The sequence below is a fragment of the Sphaerodactylus townsendi genome, linkage group LG17, assembly GCF_021028975.2.
Source record: "Sphaerodactylus townsendi isolate TG3544 linkage group LG17, MPM_Stown_v2.3, whole genome shotgun sequence".
Taxonomy (NCBI): domain Eukaryota; kingdom Metazoa; phylum Chordata; class Lepidosauria; order Squamata; family Sphaerodactylidae; genus Sphaerodactylus; species Sphaerodactylus townsendi.
The window spans coordinates 15,087,008-15,108,427 of record NC_059441.1 but is presented as its reverse complement, the minus strand read 5'-3'; the positions used below and the strand labels follow the sequence as shown (position 1 = coordinate 15,108,427).

Genomic DNA, 21,420 nt, shown 5'->3' with positions numbered 1-21,420 from the left:
AAAATATATAAAATTACAGCGTTCCGTATGAATCATTTGGCGTCCAGCGTTAAAACTATCAATAAAAACCCCTCCCAGAAAGGGGGACGGTATAGATGTCACAAACTCCCAGGATGTTAAAGGGAGGGACAGGAGGGGCACACACCATCAGCGGTTGGCCTCCCCAAAGGCCCGGTGAAACAACTCGGTCTTACAGGCCCTGCGGAACTCTCCAAGGTCCCGCAGGGCCCGGACAGTTTGTGGAAGAGTGTTCCACCAGGCCGGGGCCAGGGCAGTAAAGGCCCTGGCCCGGGTGGAGGCCAGCCGTATCATTGAGGGGCCGGGGACCACCAGTAAATTGGCCTCTCACCTCCAAGACCGCCGTACCCCATATGTCCCGTGTAGGGACATATGGGGTACAGCGGTCTTGGAGGTATGAGGGCCCCAGGCCGCGCAAAGCCTTGAAGGTTAATACCCAGGTTTAACACCCTGAGCCTCCAAGGTCATTGTCTCCAAGGTTTAACACCCTCAGCCTCCAAGGTTTAACACCCTCAGCCTCCAAGGTTTAACACCCTCAGCCTCCAAGGTTTAACACCCTCAGCCTCCAAGGTTTAACACCCTCAGCCTCCAAGTCATTGTCTTTCAAAGCTTGGAGACAGCCACCGCTCCTGGAAAGAGAAAGCCCTGAATATATTCGAGCTCCAATCTAACATAGAACTTTTTTTTTTTTAAAAAAGAGCAACAATTCCACCAAACAGCTGCATGGCTGGGAAACAGCAGCAGAGTCGGATGAATCTATTCCCCATCCTGTTTTTGTAGAAGATTTTATCTCTTTTGGAAAGGGCCTCATGCGCACAAAGCAAGTCCTTGGGAGTGGGAAAAACGGGATAAACATGTTTTTGAATACACTGCTCCTCTCCCAGCTGCAGATAAGAACATCCATCACTCTTCTCTATCGCCAAGCTGTATTTCATGCATCAGTGTATATTCAAATGTTGCATGTGTATTATATTCATTCAATCTCAGCTGTTGTCAACATTCTGAGGGTAATGAGAATGGTGGATTCTAATCTGGCGAACCGGGTTTGATTCCCCACTCCTCCACCTGAATGGCTTATCTGGGGAACCAGATGTGCTTCTGCACTCCTACATTCCTGCTGGGTGACCTTGGGCTAGTCATGGTTCTCTCTGAACTCTCTCTGCCGCACCTACTTCATAAGGTTTCTGTTGTGGGGAGAGGAAGGGAAAGGAGCTTGTCAGCCACCTTGAGTCTCCTTACAGAAGAGAAAGGTGGTATAAATCCAAAGTCGTCTTCTTCAGGTTAATTTTTGCATGGAAAAAAATTCCACTTACTTTTTTTCTTGGGAGTAGTTCAAATAGGCACATATCCTAAAACTTGCCTGCAGGTAGGTCTTTCTGGCTGATGTCAAAACAGCCAAGTTGCAGCCAGCTTACAGTGACCCTGTAGGGTTGTCAAGGCAGAAAGGTTCAGAGGTGGTTTGCCATTGCCTGCCTCTTCGTAGTGACGCTGGACTTCTTGTATGGGGCGTCCCGTCCAAATAATGACCAGGGCCGGCCCTGCTTAGTTTTCGAGAGCTGATGAAATCTGGCTAGCCTATCAGCAGAGTTTAAAGCAGTGCTACTCTGGTAAGATGAGAAGGTCTAGTAGTCTTCTTGCACTCACTGCAGCCTTCTACCACACTTGGAAAAGAATACTCTCCACGCAAGATGTTCTTTCCTTAGGAAGGTTTTGCTTTAGCAGTTGCAAGGTTACACAAGCCTATGCTATGCAAGACTATAAAACTATACAGAGCTCTTCAGCAAGAACAAAGTTGAACACACACTGAACTCAACTTACACTCAGCCACTGAACTGAGAATATACAGTACTTTGCTTCTTATCCAACAAGGATACTTCTCCCCTGCCCCGGCAACAGCCTCTCATTGGTCTAGAGCAGGGGTCTGCAACCTGCGGCTCTCCAGATGTTCATGTACTACAACTCCCATCAGCCCCTACCACCATGGCCATGAACATCTGGAGAGCCGCAGGTTGCAGACTCCTGGTCTAGAGTCACAGTTGAACTCACCAGTCATGTTAAAGATCAACTGTTGCTACTTCGCCCTAGACCAGGGGTAGGGAACCTGCGGCTCTCCAGATGTTCAGGAACTACAATTCCCATCAGCCCCTACCAGCATGGCCAATTGGCCATGCTGACAGAGGCTGATGGGAATTGTAGTTCCTGAACATCTGGAGAGCCGCAGGTTCCCTACCCCTGCCCTAGACTGACTGTCTCCGGCCTCTGTGTTGGGCAAACTTCTGCTGACTAGAAGATGAACCTTCCTTCCTTCCTTCCTTCCTTCCTTCCTTCCTTCCTTCCTTCCTTCCTTCCTTCCTTCCTTCCTTCCTTCCTTCCTTCCTTTTTTCTTTCTTTTTCTTTCTTTCTTTCTTTCTTTCTATATATACACACAGACATACACATATACACACATGTGTATATATATATATATATATACACACATATACACACATTATTATTATTATTATCATTATCATCATCATCATCATCATTATTATTATTAAATTGAGTATACCGCCCTATCCCCGAAGGGCTCAGGGCGGTGTACAGATATATATATATACACATACACACATGTGTATATATAAGTGTACGTATATATGTATATATGTATATATGTATATGTGTGTGTGTGTGTGTGTGTGTATACACACACACACACGTATGTGTATGTATGTATGTATGTATGCGTGTGTGTGTGTGTGTACACACACACACACACATTACATGCCTTATACATACAGCCACATTACATACATACATTACATACATGTATACACATGTACATGTGTGCGTGTGTACTATATATATATATATATATATATATATATATATATATATATATATATATATATATATATATATATATATATATATATATATATATATATATATATATAACATGACACCCTCCAGGCATGGGTAGTGCCACAGACCTGTTTGCTGATACAGGGAAAGAATCTGTTACATGCAGTAGCATGCTGATTTGGTTAACGCCTCCCCATCTCTTTCCCTTCCATCCCTTTGTGGTCCTGATACGGTTTTTTAGTTCAAGGGAGCCTTGCACTGCAAGCCTTGGTGAAGAAGATCTTGGAGCAAAGATGGCGACCAATTTCAAGACCATGGGCTTAACATGCTGATCGGCGACAATTCAGCAGAGCAGATCTTTGTGAGCTGTTCAAGAAGTGGCCGAGCGGTTAACCTGAAGAGCAAGAAGGAGGCCCACAAGATCATGAAGGACTTGATCAAGGTTGCCATCAAAATCGCGATCCTCTACCGCAACAACCAATTCAACCACGAAGAGCTGGAGATCGTCGAGAGGTTCCGCAAGAAGCTGAACCAAGCGGCCATGACCATCGTCAGCTTTGGCTATGATTGGAGTACACCCGCCGACAAAATGTACAGCCAGAGCTCCTGCATCGAATGCAAAGATTTCGTTACCGAACTGGTGGAAGCGGCACCCCAATGACGGTTGCAGGTCTCGCAGCTTTCCCAGTCAACAACGTCTTCAACCATTTTGCAGACGTGGAGTTCCTCACCACCCTTTATAGCCTCGATGGGGAGTGCCGCCCCCACCTCAAGAAGGTCTGTGATGGCATCAACAAACTACTTGACGAGAAAATCCTTTGAAACTTGGCCTTTTTGCAACGCGTCGGAGAGACTTGAGAGGTGCCAACTGAGAAGGTGAGTCGGATACGGAAGAACAGACATCCTTCCTGGATCACAAGACGGAGCAGCTCTAAGTCTGGATTGCTTAACGTTCCGTTTGTGAATGGAAAACGAGACAGAGACCAGTTGCACACAGTACTTGTGCCCACAAATAGCTTTTTAGGACGCAGGGCGTTTTGTTATGCAAAATCGTAATGTACCATAGCCTCATTACTGCCATTCTGTGGTTTGTGTTTGATGCCTCTTCCCAATCTCCCACCCCAAAGCCTGACACCCACGTTAAAGGTTAAAGGCCCTGGAGAAGAATTAATCCATAGAGTTTTGATGAAGAGCGGGTTCCTGAATGTCCTCAAAATAGCAGATCTTCTGTTGTGCACGTAAGCCAAGATTTTGTAGGCCAGACACAACAGAAGCACGACACAACTGCTTTTGAAGGCTTTGTTTTCTAAGGAGAGCAGGGAACACTCAAACGTAAGCTACTGATAACAGCTTTGCTTTCTGATCTTTCCACATTGCTCAGCCTATTCGCTATCACCAGTTCTAGCCCCCATGTCAACCAGAGTTTATCTCGGAGACTGGACAGGAGTATTGGAGATTCAGCCCCTGGAATAGCTCTCACTGAAAGCTACGTTGCTTCTCTACCACAGCCCCACGTGCGCCACGAAATGGTCAGTTTCCACGTGGGGAAATATTTCCCATCCTTAAATCCTATGTGCTATCCTAGAATAAATTTGTGTAACCAGAACAAAAAAAATCAAGATGGAGCTCGAAAGTAAAGAAAGCAGTTATGGTTTGCTTACGGATCAGAGTGTAGAGAAGGTGAAGCGGCAGCCAGATCAAGATCTAAATTTCCTCGTTCCAGGGTAACATTGAAGCATGCATTTGGAGTTATGGTTAATGTCAGCCTAGGGTGGGAGCGATGGTCAGATCCCCTGTTGTATGGCGTGATTGAGCCCAGCCATGCAGAGGCATAACAGGGAGGCCCGATGCGCCAATAGTCGTCCTCCCACTCTCCACCTGGGCAGCCCCCCACGCACCCACAGAGCACCCGATTACGCCAGCCCCCCTCCACCCTGTCCCCTGGACTCGCCTCTGCAGCCATGCAGGGGTCTCACCACCTCAAAGGTGGAGTGCAGATAGACGGAGGGTTGGAGATCATGCATGACGTCCCTCAAAAGAAAAACAGGGTAAAAAAGGCACGAGGAGCCCTTTAAACCAGGAGTCCTCAAACTTCTTGAGCCTGTGGGCATATTTGGAATTCTGGCGTGGCATGATGGGAGCAAGAACAACATTTGTAACCAGCCACAAAACGACAGCCACGGCTTACCTTCAACCACGCAGTGAAAGATCCTGTGGTAGTTGCTACTGCCAGAATAATGGTGTTTTTTTTAAAAAAAAAAATCTGTACTGCCAATCAAATCTCGAGTAGCCTACCACAGTCCTTGCTGGGCGAAAGACCCATCTGGCCTTGCACGCTTCCTGGAAACACTTGGGGCCAGAAAGGTGCTCGGCAGAGTTTTACAGCACCCCCAGGCACCATGCTGGGGGTGCCTGCTTTAGAATAGATCCTTTGCACACACGCACACCCCTTTCCTGCTTTCCTTCCTCGGTCAGTTCAGTCTGGGATGCAAAGGTAAAGGTTCACAGGGCGTTCTTGCACCAAGAGATTTAGGGTGGGAATCTTCAGAATTTAAAGCGATATATACTGAAGGTAACAGGCACCTTTGAGAGCCCAGAAACCGTAGTGACTTCTGTTTTTGCAGCAGAGAAGCAACACGGGTATTTCTCGATTCAGCCCCGTTCTACGACTGTCCCGAGTGAATTCTGAGAATCGGCAAACTTCAAAGTGCAGCGCCCTTACTGGTTTTGACTGGTTGACGGTCGCTCGCTTTTGGTGTGATTCAGTTGCCGGTTTGCTCATCTTGCCACTTTGCTTCGGGGCAGAGTCCCTGGATAATGTACTACAGGCTAGGCAGTGGTGGAGAACCTTTGGCACTCCAGATGTTATGGACTACAATTCCCATCAGCCAATTGGCCATGCTGGCAGGGGCTGATGGGGTATAGTTAACATCTGAATATAAGGTCACCTGCGAAGGCAACAACCGTTTGCTCAACTGGGGAAATACAAAGCAGCAGGAACTAGTATATGTGGCCAAGCCTATTCAGACACAGCGACTTTTAATAAGCCAGCTTTCCACTGGGCAGAGTTACGAGGCAGAAAGGAAGGGTGTTCCGGATAGAAAGCACAAGACGAGGAAAGATTCTGCTTTATATCTCTTGCACACATGGCCATTCAGTTATTTTAGGACACAGCCAAATGTCTCGCCACTTTTATTTATAAGACTTTGGTAGCCTTAAAAATGAGGAGAAAAGCATTATGCAGTTCTCGTGTTGGAATATGCTGTACGTTCACAGTTTACTTTTATATTAGTGCGTAAACATGGTATTATGTTCCAAAATATCACTAGTTTTCAGTCAGCTACGAAGCAGGTGTTGTACTATAAATTATACATTAAATGATTTGTGATTCAACAGCTTCTCGTCCCGACATTTCTTTTGACGTCTCGCTCTCCATCCATTTTTGTCAGCAGAACATCATTATAAGGTATCATGCACAAAATCTTCATTCTAATGACAAGCAGGCTTTAAAGCCAAAAGAGGCTATTGCTAAGGTGAGGGCTCCAGGTTGCACTATAAAAAGAAGAGTTTGGATTTATACCCCCCTTCCTCTCCTGTAAGGAGACTCAAAGGGGCTTACAAGTTCCTTTCCCTTCCCCCCCCCCCCACATCAAACACCCTGTGAGGTGGGTGGGGCTGAGAGAGCTCCGAAGAACTGTGACTAGCCCAAGGTTACCCAGCTGGCATGTGTTGGAGTGCACAAGCTGTTCTGGTTCACCAGATAAGCCTCCACAGCTCAAGTGGCAGAGTGGGGAAACAAACCCAGTTCTCCAGATTAGAGTGCACCTGCTCTTAACCAATAAACATGAAATAAGAGGCCTGTTGAACAGCAACACATTCTGTTAGGCAGCAAACCCCCAGGGACAGCGGTGTGGCGAAGGGACGGATTTGCAGCGGAAGATGGGAGGGAAGTCCATAGGAAATGCTGCTCTTTCTTCCAGGATCAGAAGTGTATTCCACCAGAGGAAATGCGTGTATTCCACCAGAGTGTATTCCACCAGAGGAAACCACTAGATCAGACCTGGGCATTATACGGCCCGGGGGCCACATCCGGCCCGCCGGATGACCCTGAGTGGCCCGTATGACAGACCTGGCGCTGGCCTAAGAGGACCCTGTTTGAAACAGCGCTGCTCATTCTTCGCTGACCCTCCCCTTCCCCCCTCACCTTGCCACTGCACGGGAAGGAGCCTCTGAGAAAGACCACTCCCCTCGGCGCGGTAACTGCAAGCGTTCCCCTCCTTTGAAAGCCCACGCCAAAGCGGTTGCCTTGGCTTGCGGCTTCTCGCGGGCTCACTCTCGGCCCACTGGGAAGCGAAGCCTTTGAAAACCCGCAGAAGCAACAGCAAGACAGCCGACTTCTGCGGGGCTTTCAAAAGCACCAGTCATTGAAAAAAGTAGGTCAAGGGACTTGAGTCTCCCCACTTGCTTGATTGTCACAGTGGACAACTATGCAGGTAGGTTGAGCCTGTGATTCTTTGTGCCAAATATTGTTGTATGCAGAACTGTTGCCACTGATTCCAAGTTGATCTGTGCACCTGTCTGTCACTTATCAGCCCCTATTATGCAGAATTGAGTTCAGCCTTTTGGCCCGGCCCTCCACAATATTTTCTGTTTCTTATGCGGCCCCATGGAAATAATAATTGCCCACCCCTGCACTAGATGGTACCATTTAAAAACCATGTCACAAATCATTCAGAGCTGGATAAGAGACTTAGAATTTTTTTTCCAAGCAGCCAGATATGTTATTACACTGCACTTTATTAAGTTATAGGGTAAGAAAAACAACAACACAGTTTCTTCTGACAGTTTAAAAATAAAGGAAGTGTGTACCACAGGTACAAGTAAGCAACCCCATTTATGTTCTACCGACATAAGTCTTGTGATTGTTCTCTCAAAATTCTACACATTTACAGATCAACGGTTAAAACGTCAGAATTAAAAACTTCAAACCGAGTGTAAAAAAAAGGGAACTCCGCTCTTGTTAAAGTGTGCAAAAGGCATGGCTGTTGCAGGATATCGGTGCGAAAAACGTCGTGCGGCTGGAAAAGTAGAAAACTGCATAGCCCAGGAATGGAAGCTTTGCTAGCTGCGGCGATCCATTACGGTTTTTGCTCAAGTCTAGCCGTAAAATTTGATGCACGTGGCAAACATAAGGTGAAAAGTACATTCCTGGGGTTCCCTCTACATTAATGACGTACAAATGTAAACATGACATAAATATTCTATACATAATATCTGTGGTTTCGATACCGTTACCTTTCAGTGCATTATAATCAAAGCCCTCTGCTTGGATGATGCCGGCGTTGTGATGAAGTGGCTTGCTCGCTGGCCGGGGCTGATGGGAATTGTAGTTCATGAACATCTGGAGTGCCCTAGGTTCGCCACCACTGCTCTAGATGCTTGCACCCTTTATGTGGTCCAATGTATGTAAACTTCTGACACCTGCTGCACTTACTCACACCCAACATTGGGACCACGTTGTGTGGCTCTGCATGAAGTGCACCCAGATGTGCGATCCACCACAGCAGTTCCTCCAATCACCCTTTGGTCAGGTTCTTTATAAGACATGATTCATCACACAGTATCTATACTCACACAGTATCTATACACACACACCATAACTGGACTCCCACACCGATCGAACCACCACAAGGCGATAGGTCTGCCACTCAGTGCCATGAGGATTTTGTTACAACTGTGGCACGCCACAACGAGAGTCGGAGTTCGCTGCATCACACAGAATGCCAGCTTTTGGTAAGCTTTGCATGAAGGTAATTCATCATCGCCGTACACACACTTTGCAACATCACACTTGCACCCGAGGGTTTTGTGCGCTCCTATGAATATTTTGAAAACTGACAGAAAATGAAGACAGAACTCCAACATTTTACAGTTTTGGCAGTTTGGATATTTTGCCAGGCAGAGAGAGAAACACTGGATGCAGGAAGGGAACCATTACGGACAAAGACGTTTAGTGATGACAGGAGGAAAAACCAGGCAACTGCATAGAACAACTATTTGTTTTGGGACAGGGGAATGAAAGTTGCTTTAAAGCGCCATGTGTGAAAACCACCATGCAAACACTCAAGCTTCGTAAACCACGACTGTTTGCGTTAGCGAGTAATCTGGACAAAGCTGGTTCAGCACAAGTTGCACCCTCTGGCATTTCGTTGGGCAACACCAAGGGAGGGCCACACTTGAAGAGCTCCTGCAAGTTCCACCTCTGGCACTCCCAGCACTGTAAAAATCCAACAAGCACAGGGACAGGGGCTCCAATTTGGATTGGGGTCACAGCAGTAAGGGGCTCTCTCCTCTACGGCCCCATTCTGATCTAAAACAGCTCAAAGGCGGAGACCCCCAACCTTCCTGAGCCCGCGGGCACACTGGAAATCCAGACACAGCATGGTGGGTGGAGCAACAAAATGGCTGCTGCATGAGGCGGAGCCAGCCACAAAATGATTGCCGCAGCTTAACTCATAAGAACATAAGAACATAAGAACAAGCCAGCTGGATCAGACCAAAGTCCATCTAGTCCAGCTCTCTGCTACTCGCAGTGGCCCACCAGGTGCCTTTGGGAGCTCACATGTAGGATGTGAATGCAATGGCCTTCTGCGGCTGTTGCTCCTGATCACCTGGTCTGCTAAGGCATTTGCAATCTCAGATCAAGGAGGATCAAGATTGGTAGCCATATATCGCCGCCACCGCCATAAATCTGTCCACGCTCCTTTCAATGGTATCCAGGTGAGTGGCCATCACACCACCTCCTGTGGCAGCATATTCCAAACACCAATCACACGTTGCGTGAAGAAGTGTTTCCTTTTATTAGTCCTAATTCTTCCCCCCAGCATTTTCAATGAATGCTCCCTGGTTCTAGTATTGTGAAAAAGAGAGAAAAATTTCTCTCTGTCAACATTTTCTACCCCATGCATAATTTTATAGACTTCAATCATATCCTCCCTCAGCCGCCTCCTCTCCAAACTAAAGAGTTCCGAACGCTGCAGCCTCTCCTCATAGGGAAGGTGCTCCAGTCCCTCAATCATCCTTGCTGCCCTTCTCTGCAGCGCTTCTCTCCAGCGCAGTGCAGATCCTTGTGCTGTGGTGGCAGAAGAATCTGCACAGCCAATCAAATTTCAATCACCGATTTGCTGGACAAAAGCCCTACCTAGCCCCACCCACTTCCTAAAACCCTTGGCAAATGCCAGAAAAGGTGTCAGCAGGCCTGATGACACCCAGTGACACCATACTGGGGACTGCTGCTCTAAGTGCTGCTATTTTGCCCTGCTAGGCAAACATAAATACAGGTATTACACGCTTACCCCACGAAGCAAAATACCTGTTCCTCGAAGCTGTTTCAGATCAGAAGAATTGAATGGGGGGGGGGCTCCTTCAAACACCCTCCCATCATGCCGCAGTCTTGATCCAAATCAGGATTCCTGAACCCGATTGTCAAATCTAAAAAAGCGCTGAGAGGTCTGGAACCAGCTCCTCAACACCTCACCCAGTTTGGCCGTGATGCGCCCACAAACATTTTGAGGGTGTTAATACTTTCCTGAGCGATGCTAGCTGAAAATCCACACGGAAATTCATTCAATTCTTGTGTCAGATTTTCTCAAGCCTATTTCCCACAAGAGGAATCATCACAAAAGGATTCCTATGATGACATAACATCAAAAAAAGAGTATCGGGGCTGTTATCTTCCTTGGACCCCACCCCCAGGCAGGGAAACCTTAGTTTTTTGCAAGTTAAAAACGGCAACTTATAGTGGAGAAAGCCAAACAGTGCCCATTCATCTTAAATTAAAAACATATGACCTATGCAAAATTGAGATCACCACACAGGAGGAGCTACCGCGGAGAAGGGCAACCGTTCCCCAAACCCCAGCATCCAGGAAAATGGTTGTTACACAGTCAACATTTTCTGTTTAACGTTAACACCAAGCCAGTTTAGACAATCACAGTGAGCATATCTTGTCGCCCAACATCCATTTTCAGACATGATTTGCAAGCAGCCAACGAACAAACAGCTCTGCAGGAACCGCCACCTTGTTTTTAACAAGGTTGATGGGTTCAGACGCCGTTTTGCGGCGAAGGCCAGCGAATAAAACAAACAAGGTTTAAGGAACAATATGACGATACAAGACATGTTAACTACTTCAAGAAGTAGCAGATGATCCTATGAATAAAATGTTGCAACTGATACAAGTATGCAACAGAAAATACATACTTTTAGTCAAGACAACATGTCTCATTCAAACAATTATTGATGCTTTTATTTGGCCACTTGTCAGTGACTGATAGATCCTGAGCTTTTTTGGGTGGGGGGGGGGGGAGCAGGCACCTAAGAATACATCCCCAGAGGTATATAGGGCCTATACTTACACAACATACCCACTAAGCAGAAACAGAGGCCGATCTGTTTTGGAAACAGTGACACGCTTCCTTTCTGCACAGTGACACACTTCCTGCTGTCAGAAAAGGAGGCACTATTGATACACTCAAGAGTCTCCCATCACCTTCTGACATTGGTAAAGTAAACAGTCTGGAAGAGCAGAACACGGCGACCTGAACCACAGGGACAACATCCCGGTATGGACTCGGCAATGCAGTAAACAGGGGACCCACGGAAGCAGTCGGCACGCAGCTAGTCCCTCGTTGCCTAAAAAAGATACGTCGTACCCTTAATTGTAAACAATGTTCAGCCTGGCAATAAACGCTTCTTTTCATGCACGGTTTTTGCTATAATCTCCATTAAAGGATTGCATTAAGCCCCAAATTCAAACCTTAAAAGCATTATATGACCGGGAAAGAATAAAAAGTCAAGACTCCTCTTCCTTCCCTACAAGACTAAGGAGATGTTCAGAAGATCCTGGGGTGGTTTCAAAGGGCAACTCCTTCGGCCGGCCCAACAATTCCTTGGGCATCCTTTTCTCAAGAAGTAGCATGCGCCCTCACGCTCCATGGAATTTCAAAGAGGTTTGTGGCATGCAGGTTTGCCGATCAAATTTTTAAAATCCCGCTCACCTATATGAGCATTGCTATATATGTACCTAGCAGACAAACCCACCTCCCAATCAGTCAACCTGTTATTATGTTTTCTACATTCTCGCGGGTTAAGTCATGCTGATTTTTAAAAAAAACTATGTGTTGATGTTTCATAGTTAATTACCAGTTCGTTCCTCTTACAATATTCAGCACAGCAATTTAAGAGACGAGTGAGACCAACTTTAGTGTGGGAAAGAAGAACGGTGTCGTCAGCATACAGTAACGCGGGCACGTGTTTAGTGCTTAGTTTGGGAACATGCCCATTGGCCTTCTGGAGGGTTGGCACTAGATCACTAAGGAATATATTGAACAAAGTGGGGGCCAATGTACTGTACTTGTTTGACCCCTCTGGTTTGTGATGATATTTTTTCTGTGGCGGTCCTTTATTGCCGGCTCTTATTCTGCAGCTGGTGCAAGTGTGTAGCTGTTTTATAGAGGAAACAGTAGTCCTGGGGTCCATGTGTAACGCCGTCAATTTTCTCCACAGTAGGGCTCTAGATATGGAGTCAAATGCCCCTTTTAAATCCAGGAAGGCTGCAAACAGTTTACGGTTATTATGAGTTATACTTTTGTTAGCTAAGTGTGCTAAAACTGTTACATGATCCAGTGTTGATTTATTTTTAGTGAATCCAATTTGCTCCGGTCCTATTACTTCTGCTTGCTTGACCCAATCTTCCACTCTCCTAAGGAGTAGTTTTGCATATAGTTTGCCAATTACAGATAATAGGCTTATAGGGCCGATAGTTTGAAGGATTTGTAATATCACCCTTTTTGTAGATTGGGACAACTATAGACGCCAGCCACATCTTCGGGATGCGGCCCGTGTTATTTACATGGGTAAATAAGGAAGCCAGAGTTGTAGCCCACCACTCGGGTGAGGATTTAAGTATTTCTGGTATTATTGCATCAGGACCTGGGGCCTTACCGCTTTTCAAACCACTGATTAGTTTACTCACTTCTTGAGGATTAACCTCAGGCCAATCTGGTAGCTCCTCTGGTATTGAAGTGGAATCAGGGTATTCAGTTAGGCTAGCATTGAACAGATTAGAAAAATAACTGAACCATCGGTCTATGTGTTGATGTGCTGTTCCAGCTTGGATCATATGGGCTAAAACCAGAAGATATCTCAAGTGACTTACCTATAATATCCACAATATGTAGCTTTAATTTTTGCTGCAAGGTGTTCAGAACGGCTGATAGAGATCCCTGAGATGACGTCATTTTTAGGTTTTGTTTGACGTCGTTAGAAAAGGAGAGCCACAGTTTCCCAAATTCTTCGGTGGTCGTTTTCATTGGTCTAGGAAAGATTGGGCCAAGACAAAATTAATTTTTAAAAAATTGTATGACATTCTGGATCAGCTTTTTAAAAATAAGCTTCTTGCCCGGTCACGAGAGAACTTGAATTTTTTATATCACCTCTTTAAAAAAAACGTTAAAGCAATTCAAAAATTAGGTTCATTAAACATTTTGGACTGAAAAGTCAAAACAAAATCCTTCAGACACAATCCTAATGAGACAGAAAAAATGGTAGGAAACAATCTGAATCCCTTCTTTTATAGCACCAGGTCGCTGACATTTAGGAAAAAACATGGGACAGTCCCTTACAGTCCAATCCACTAGCCCCCGGCAGCCAGGGGCCACACTGCTGCCACACCGTCTCCAGAGGTCTTTCAGGTGGTATAGGAAGGCAGCTAAAACAAGCCCCTTCCCCAGTTACCTAAAAGCCCTTAATAGGGCTAAATTGAGTTATGCCACCCTTTTGGCTAACGTAAGTCTGAGGACCTAGGTGCCATGTTGCCAGCCCTAAAGCCTGGGTGAAAGCCAACTGAAGTTGGCTCCATGCCTTGGAAATGCCCCAGCCTGCCTCTCCACCCCACCGCCAGCATTTATTTTATTTATTCATTTATTCTTTAGACTTTTATACCGCCCTATCCCCGAGGGGCTCCGGGCAGTGTACAACATGTAAACATAGTACAATCATAAGATGGCTAAAAACCTTTAAAAGCAGCGATAAAAGCAATAAGAGCTGAGTATAATAGATATAATAAATACAAATATAAATATAAGTGGCGTCCAGCAGCTCCATTTTCAAAGTCCTCTCCCCAAGAGGGAGGGATGGCGAGTCCCATTAGGTGACAAACGGCCCAGATGTAGGAGCCAAAAAGGGGGGGGGGGCACCATCAACGGCCGGTACCTCCAAAGGCCCGACGGAACAGCTCCGTCTTACAGGCCCTGAGGAACTCACCAAGGTCCCGCAGGGCCCGGACAGCTGGAGGGAGAGCGTTCCACCAGGCCGGGGCCAGAGCCGTAAAGGCCCTGGCCCGCGTGGAGGCCAGCCGCATCATCGAGGGACCAGGATCCACCAGTAGGTTGGCCACAACTGATTGAAGAGGCCGTACAGGGACATATGGGGTGATGCGGTCTCGACTGGATACCAGCATTCCTATGCAGCAGTTCTGGACTTTGCTGCTGCAGAGCTGAGGGCTGCCCAGCCACTGGCACATTTGCCCTTTATGCCAGCAGAAGGGGCAAATGTGCCAGCACGGTCTCATGCTGCCTCCATGCCCCCCCCCCCAGATTGGGCTGTTAGTTTTCAGGGAAACTTGAGAAAAAATACCTGAAGTTGCACATTATGCGCACAGAGTAGCAAGTAATAAGAAGTCAAAGAAAGAATTCAGATCAGCATTGACTATTTGACCACACTGCACAGCCACTTGTTAAGCAAAATCACTTATTACCTGATAAAATCCAACAGTGCCAAAGTTACTGAAAATCTGAGGCACGTCTCTGATTCCAGATCGTAACGGACAGATCCAGACAGCCTCCCCTCCGAGCAGAGCTCCTCCATCGTTACGCACTCCTGAGAGCTTTCTATGCTTTGAGCTTCGATTTCAGCAAAACGGCTGCCAGGATTTTCCAACATCTACAAGAAAAGGGGAAGGGAGAGAATGAGCAAAGTGGATTAGCCAGAGGAGTACCTGTAGAAAATGGCGCTCAGGGCAAGACTTTATTTTGCGCCCTGCCCTTCCGCTGCTGACGCCCCCCCCCCTTCTATCGGAGGCAGCGCCTGCCTTGCTCGAGCAGGCACAGCCTTGGTTAGAGGGGGAAGTGGCAGCAGCTGGCGCAGGGCCAAGAGCCTACCGCAGGCCTGCTGCCCACCCCACACACCTCCATCAAAGGCTGCGCCTGCTCGAGCAAGGCAGGGACGGTCTCCAATAGAGAAGGGGCGAGAGCTTGATCACGTGGGGGTGCAATTTTGACCCCCCCCCCACATGATCAAATTGGTCACGCCCAGGACGTGTGACCCCACATGTCCCCCTGGAAGATTTACAAGGTTGATTTGTTCTTGAAACATCAGGTCTTCAATTCAGAAGGGTATTAAAACAGAATCGCTAAGAAAACATAAACCGTTCCTCTTGTTACCTTAAAATGTTTGGAGCGTTCAAATTCCAACTGAACCGCCTTAAGGACAGAGGTGCTTTTATTGGCAAGAAATATGAAAAGCACGACACTGTCTTCTTTCCACACTTTACACAAGTACGACGAAAGGGTTTCATTGCCACAGAGTTCTAGGATCTCGGAATGAGGATGTTTGGCTGCTTCTTCTGGTAAGGAAGGCATCAGAGAGAGTTGCTTTTTGACGACCGGCTGAGTGTTCGGAGAAGGCTGAAAAATCTCCATGTTACCGTCCGCAAACAAAGACGAAGGCGAGAAGCGGCAGCCCTGGAGCTTTTCTTCCAACCCCGCTTCTGGCAGAGAGTGAGACCTGTCCAATGTTACCTTTGATTCCGGAGCTTCGGAGGAGTTCAGTGAAGCTTTCCGTAATCTTAGGTGCCCGTTGTTTTGGAAGGGCTTTTTGCTCCTAGGTAACGCGTCAGGCAAAGGGCTGAGAAGCGGGCCAGCACAGCTTTGGGTGCTGAATAATTCCTCGCTATTTTGGGCTTCGCCCATTTTAGACTTCCTTTTGAATTTCTGCACCGTAGAATCTCCTTTGCCCATCTGAAAGCCGACAAAACAGAAATATACCTTTAAATAAGAACATAAAAACAAGCCTGTTGGATCAGACCAGAGTCCATCTAGTCCAGCACTCTGATACTCACAGTGGCCCACGAGGTGCCTTTGGGAGCTCACATGCAGGATGTGAAAGCAATGGCCTTCTGCTGCTGCTGCTCCCAAGCACCTGGTCTGCTAAGACCCTCAGATCAAGGAGGGTCAAGATTGGTAGCCATAGATCGACTTCTCCTCCATAAATCTGTCCAAGCCCTTTTTAAAGCTATCCAGGTTAGTGGCCATCACCACCTCCTGTGGCAGCATATTTCAAACATAAAATAAAAGCATTAGTGTACTTTAGAGGGCCAAGAAAAAAGGAGAAAGGGAGTTCCTCTACATCAGCGGTGGCACTCCGAGCCCTTTCTGTGGGCACACGTGCACAGAGTTCATCGTGTGGGGGGAGCGGGGAACCACCACCCCCCCACACACACACACACCTAGGCTACCCTGGGCATGATCCTTTGCCTGGGAGTAAGCTCAGTTGCTGGCAATGGGGCTTGCTTCTGAGTAAACCCTCCTAGGGTTGTGATTCACCCATTCGAAGCATTGGACGGTTGCTTCACCAAGCTTATTCCCGAGTAACATGCGCCTCAGAGCCAACCGTTTTTTCTAAACTAAAACCTCAGTATTCAGGTTAAATTGCCGTGTTGGCACTTTGCGATAAATAAGTGGACTTTGGGTTGCAATTTGGGCACTCGGTCTTGAAAAGGTTCGCCATCACTGCTCTACATCCTGGTAGTATGTGCATATAGCAAAGTGGTGGGGTCACAGCACACGTCGGGAAAACTTCCACTCAGCCGCAGTAAATATCCTCCAACTTATGGAAATGCTGGCAAGTGTCAGCAAGCACTCGTACCAGATTGACGCAGCCCTGCGTTCCCAGGCCGACAAAGAGCGTTGAAGCAAGCTGCTGTTTCTCCTTCTCCTCCTTGGAAAGGCTGGTCATTTCCTGCTCAGGATGCACGGCAAAGTTCCTGACAGTGTGCTCCGCAGGCAGGCTGCTCTCTTCGGTGGGCTTCACGCTGTCTTCTTTTTCTGCCCGGCTTTCCTTTTTGGGGAGATAGCCTTCTTTTCCCCATAGTTTCTTCACACCCTCCAGCTTCAAACTGTTGGTTCTAAAGAAAGCATAATTAGGAAAGGTCAGTTCAGGGCCAAGAAGGGAGCTTGAAAGAGGAAATTATAAAACATATTACCTCTGGGAGGCAGACTAAATGACAACTGATACCCCCAAACCCCAGTAGCCAAGTTTGAATTCCCACTCATGCTATGGAAGTCTGCTCAGTGATCTTGGGTCTGGCTAATCAATACAATACAATAAACCTTTAATGGCACATTATTAGTTCTCAAGAAGAAGAATCTAAAAAGGTTAACAGAGTAAAAACTAGCTATTACATAATTAGATTAAGATCGCTTGTTAACAACCAATTTAAGAAACCTTGCAGTCTGTTTTAGAATGGCTCCAAAGGTAGTTATTTAATAAATATACAGTCTTTTGCTGGTTAGTCCCATTATCTGCGCCGCTTAAGCAGGGCAATAATAGCGATGTTCTTGCCTCTGCATAAAGGGGGCAGTGATGCAAAACATGGTCCACAGATTCTTCACCATGCATCTCACAAATGCACAATCTTTCATGATGTGGTACTGTTTTAACCCTTCCCTGTCTTAAAGAAGAGGGCAGGATATTCCATCTGACTAAAGAGAGGGCCCGGCGGAGTTTAGGCTCAGAGAGGAGACTATGGCTAATCTACTTCACACTTTGTTGTGATGATAAAATGGGGGAGAGGAGAGTGCTTTGGTCCCCACTGGGCATAAAGGTGGGGGATAAACAAGTTAAAAAAATAGACAAACATGAACTACAATTTTTTTTTTAAAAAAAGCATTTGAAGTTTGAGCATTAAACCCAGCCCAGCCATTTACATATTGTATTACAATATTAAGATAATCCCTCTCCAGGATCAGGTCTGTCCACACTGTAAAAACCAAGTGGAGACTCTTGCTCACATTATACTTGACTGTCCGAGATATGTGGGTATTAGGAATTACTCTCCTGGGCTGGTCTTAGACAAATCTGAAAGAGACTCTGACAACTCTGTTGTGGAGCTTTTGTTAAATAACACAGAGGCGGTGCTCTTGGGAAAAGTAGCAAAATTTCTTTTACAAGTGACAGAACTTTCTAAGTAATGCCCAATGCTAGATACAGTTTATCTGTCTGTGTTTTGAATGTACTTTTGATTTGTACTTCAGAAATGTCTGTAACGCTCTGGAGCCTATTTTAATATGCCTAATAAAGGTTGTAGTATTATTATTATTAAGATCAATAATTCACATTACATCTATTTTAACTCGCTTAGTATGGTATGGGGGGGGGGATAGTCAGCTCAGATATTAATTAAAATGTTTATATTCTGCTTTTACAAGGCAGTTTACAAGTCAGTCTTTAAAACAAAACAAATAACCCCCGCCTGTCTTATCACTGAAGGGCAGCATTTTTCTGCACTGTGTAAATGTGGATATGAATGATTATTGTGAAGTCGTTTTTATTTCTGATCTAGCACAACCACTGCTTTTTGCAGAGCTGGTATTTCCCTGTTGCTTCATTATATTTTTATCTGAGTAATTTTATTACTGCTTATCTGGGCGGCATTTTTACAGTTGTTCAGTTACTGATGTTTGATTGTTTTACTTACACCTATCTGAATGTAAACATATATAATTGGCAACACCACTAGCAAATAATATGGAGCAGAAAAGAACGCTCACTCTTTCTGTCCCGTGTCAACACTATTGCCAGAGATGTCAGAACCCAGAGAAATTCCGGTTGGAGACTGTCGGCCAAGGAAGCCAGATGCTGAGAAGCTTTGGGAAAGTGACAGTCCATAAGGTTCAAAATTCAAAGCTGCAAAGACAGAGCGTTGACCCATCAAAACAGATCAAAAGACAACAAAGAGATTACCGGAAAGAAACTGTTTATCATTGACGCCATACCGACAGAACAGTTCACATTCAACATCCTACCAATAATACAGCCAGCAGAGTGTAGTGGTTAGTGTCCAGCTAACCAACTAAGATCTGAGAGACACAGGTTTGAATCCCCACTCTGCCACAAAAGCTTGCTGGGTGACCTTGGGCCAGTCATTCGGTATTCATTTATGAAAGCGTACCAATACCATTGAACAAATCCAAGTTCCAGAATAAGTGGAAGACATTCAAGGGGAACCACAAAAACAACACAGTTATGAACTTGCTATAAAAATACTTAAGAGAAATAAATACAATGTTGATACATTAAAAAGTCCTAGGCCTCTGGGTAGGGCTCGGATTGTAATGAAAGGCCAACAGCCAGCTAAAGGACTAGCAGCTGTAATACAAACAAAAATACTAATAACAGAAATCTTGGTCACAGTTACTCATTTTTCTGGATATGGCTTCAACCCAATGGGTCAAGTAAGGATTCAGTGCTTGCACTGGACCCATTCCGACTTGTCAATATCCTTCTTGAATTGTGGTGCCCAGAACTGTACCAAATATTCCAGGTGAGATCTAACCAATGCAGGATAGAGAGGTACAAGATAGAGGGGGAGGGAAGGGAGGCGTGGCATGCAAGGGAGGGAAGGGAAGGGGCCTGGCATCTGGACATGGCCCGCCCACCCTAGTGGAGGGAGGGGAGGGGTGGCATGCAAGGGAGGGGCGGGAAGGGGCCCGGCATCTGGACCTGGCCCACACATCCTCGCAGAGAGAAAGGGAGGGATGGCATGCAAGGGAGGGGAGGGAGTGAGGGGTAGCTATGTTGCTCAGACCCCACAAATTCAGAGAATTTGCTGCTACCAAGACATTTTAGATACATTTCCAGCGTATCCAGTAATTCTCCTTCTGTGTGAATGTGTGAGATAAGGATCCCACCCTCTACTTCCTTTCTCGCTCAGTTGGTACAGCGGGCTCCAGCAGCCGGATCTCACAGGAAATAACCCAGAGAGACTCTCACCTTTCCGCTGAGACAGCTGCTCCTCCTGCCTTTGGTGACGAGGTTTATACGGTGCTGCCCCACGACCAAGTCCTTCAGCTACAAACCCATCTAAGAAAGACAAGGAAGCATCTACCTATATTGAAGTAGAGCAACAGTTTGAAATCTGATTAACTTCTAGAGCATTTGAGGGGAATACACCCTGCCATATAAACCCAGCCTCTTGATATTTAACAACTCCTATGCCAATTTATTTTAATGATTCATACGGGGGAGCGGGGAAATAGATCTGAGTAGACTGGCAAGGAAGCAGAGATGGTGCACCCGCTATTTTTCTGTCTAGATCTGACAGCAAGTTTAAAATTTGAAGGTGCATAAAGAAAGGTTTGAGCTTCAGCCCAGGAGGCTGCAGGAAGGGAGAGAAGGAAAAGTCCACATTATTTACATCGCTGGCTCAGAAAGATTTCTTATCCCTCAGCACTCAGGACCAGACGCGTGAAGAGTCATATCATTGAGTCTGGTCATTCTCTCGGAGATCATATCGTTCTCTCTGAGACATTTTCTCAATACGCGGTTTCAGAACCATCACCTCATCTCACATCTTGAGCATTAATACTACTATCTGTCAAAGGGGTTATTCCCTGAGACAGAAAGCAACGCAGTAGAGAGCTCAGAGGGAAAAACCAAATGCATTTTGCTTGAAAAAGTCACTTTGCAGGTGGGTGGACCAGATTATTAGGGGATGCTGCCTGTGGTTGCTGCGCACCTTTATTTGTTCTTCAGCCAACACAGAATTAAACTGGGAGTTGAATCTCGTTTCTCCTGAGCTGCGAGGATACTCTCATTCAAGACAAGCACATCTGACATATTCTGAAGTTCTGAGGTCAGAATAGAGCCGTAGCTAGCAGTATGTTATCTTGGACAGAAACAAGACACAACAGTGTTGGCCAATAGAGAGCCAGTGCGGTGTAGTGGTTAAGAGCAGGTGCACTCTAATCTGGAGAACCAGGTTTGATTCCCGGCTCTGCCACTTGCCCTGTGGAGGCTTATCTGGTGAACTAGGTTAGCTTGAGCACTCGAACACATGCCAGTTGGGTGACCTTAGGCTAGTCACAGTTCTTTGAAGCTCTCTCAGCCCCACCTACCTCACAGGGTGTTTGCTGTGAGGGAAGAAGCAAAAGGAGATTGTAAGCCCCTTTGAGTCTCCTACAGGAGCAGCAGTGGGATAGTGGTTAAGAGCAGGTGTACTCTAATCTGGAGGAACCGAGTTTGATTCCCCGCTCTGCCGCTTGAGCTATAGAGGCTTATCTGGGGAATTCAGATTAGCTTGTGCACTCCCACACACGCCAGCTGGGTGACCTTGGGCTAGTCACAGCTTTTCGGAGCTCTCTCAGCCCCACCTACCTCACAGGGTGTTTGTTGTGAGGGGGGAAGGGCTAGGAGATTGTAAGCCCCTTTGAGTCTCCT

The 21,420-nt window shown here is 46.4% G+C and overlaps 2 protein-coding genes and 1 long non-coding RNA gene across 3 annotated transcripts in view; 2 read left to right on the top strand and 1 right to left on the bottom strand.

Annotated features, from left to right (window-relative positions):
• Positions 1–4,680, top strand: part of TNFAIP8L3 (TNF alpha induced protein 8 like 3) — a 57,668-nt gene extending 52,988 nt beyond the window's left edge. Inside the window, 2 exon segments of the mRNA XM_048481795.1 lie at positions 3,098–3,509; positions 3,512–4,680. Of these exon segments, the coding sequence (XP_048337752.1) occupies positions 3,188–3,509; positions 3,512–3,684 (495 nt within the window). The 5' untranslated portion in view covers positions 3,098–3,187 and the 3' untranslated portion in view covers positions 3,685–4,680.
• Positions 4,681–4,789: 109 nt separating this feature from the next.
• LOC125424501 lies at positions 4,790–6,255 on the top strand. The gene is made up of 2 exons (XR_007243241.1): positions 4,790–5,698; positions 5,806–6,255. It is a non-coding gene; the product is annotated as an uncharacterized LOC125424501 (long non-coding RNA).
• Positions 6,256–10,031: 3,776 nt separating this feature from the next.
• AP4E1 (adaptor related protein complex 4 subunit epsilon 1) overlaps positions 10,032–21,420 on the bottom strand; it is a 37,638-nt gene continuing 26,249 nt past the window's right edge. Inside the window, 7 exon segments of the mRNA XM_048481796.1 lie at positions 10,032–11,556; positions 13,082–13,239; positions 14,681–14,865; positions 15,366–15,941; positions 16,849–17,107; positions 18,753–18,888; positions 19,975–20,089. Coding sequence (XP_048337753.1) covers positions 11,396–11,556; positions 13,082–13,239; positions 14,681–14,865; positions 15,366–15,941; positions 16,849–17,107; positions 18,753–18,888; positions 19,975–20,089 — 1,590 coding nt within the window. The 3' untranslated portion in view covers positions 10,032–11,395.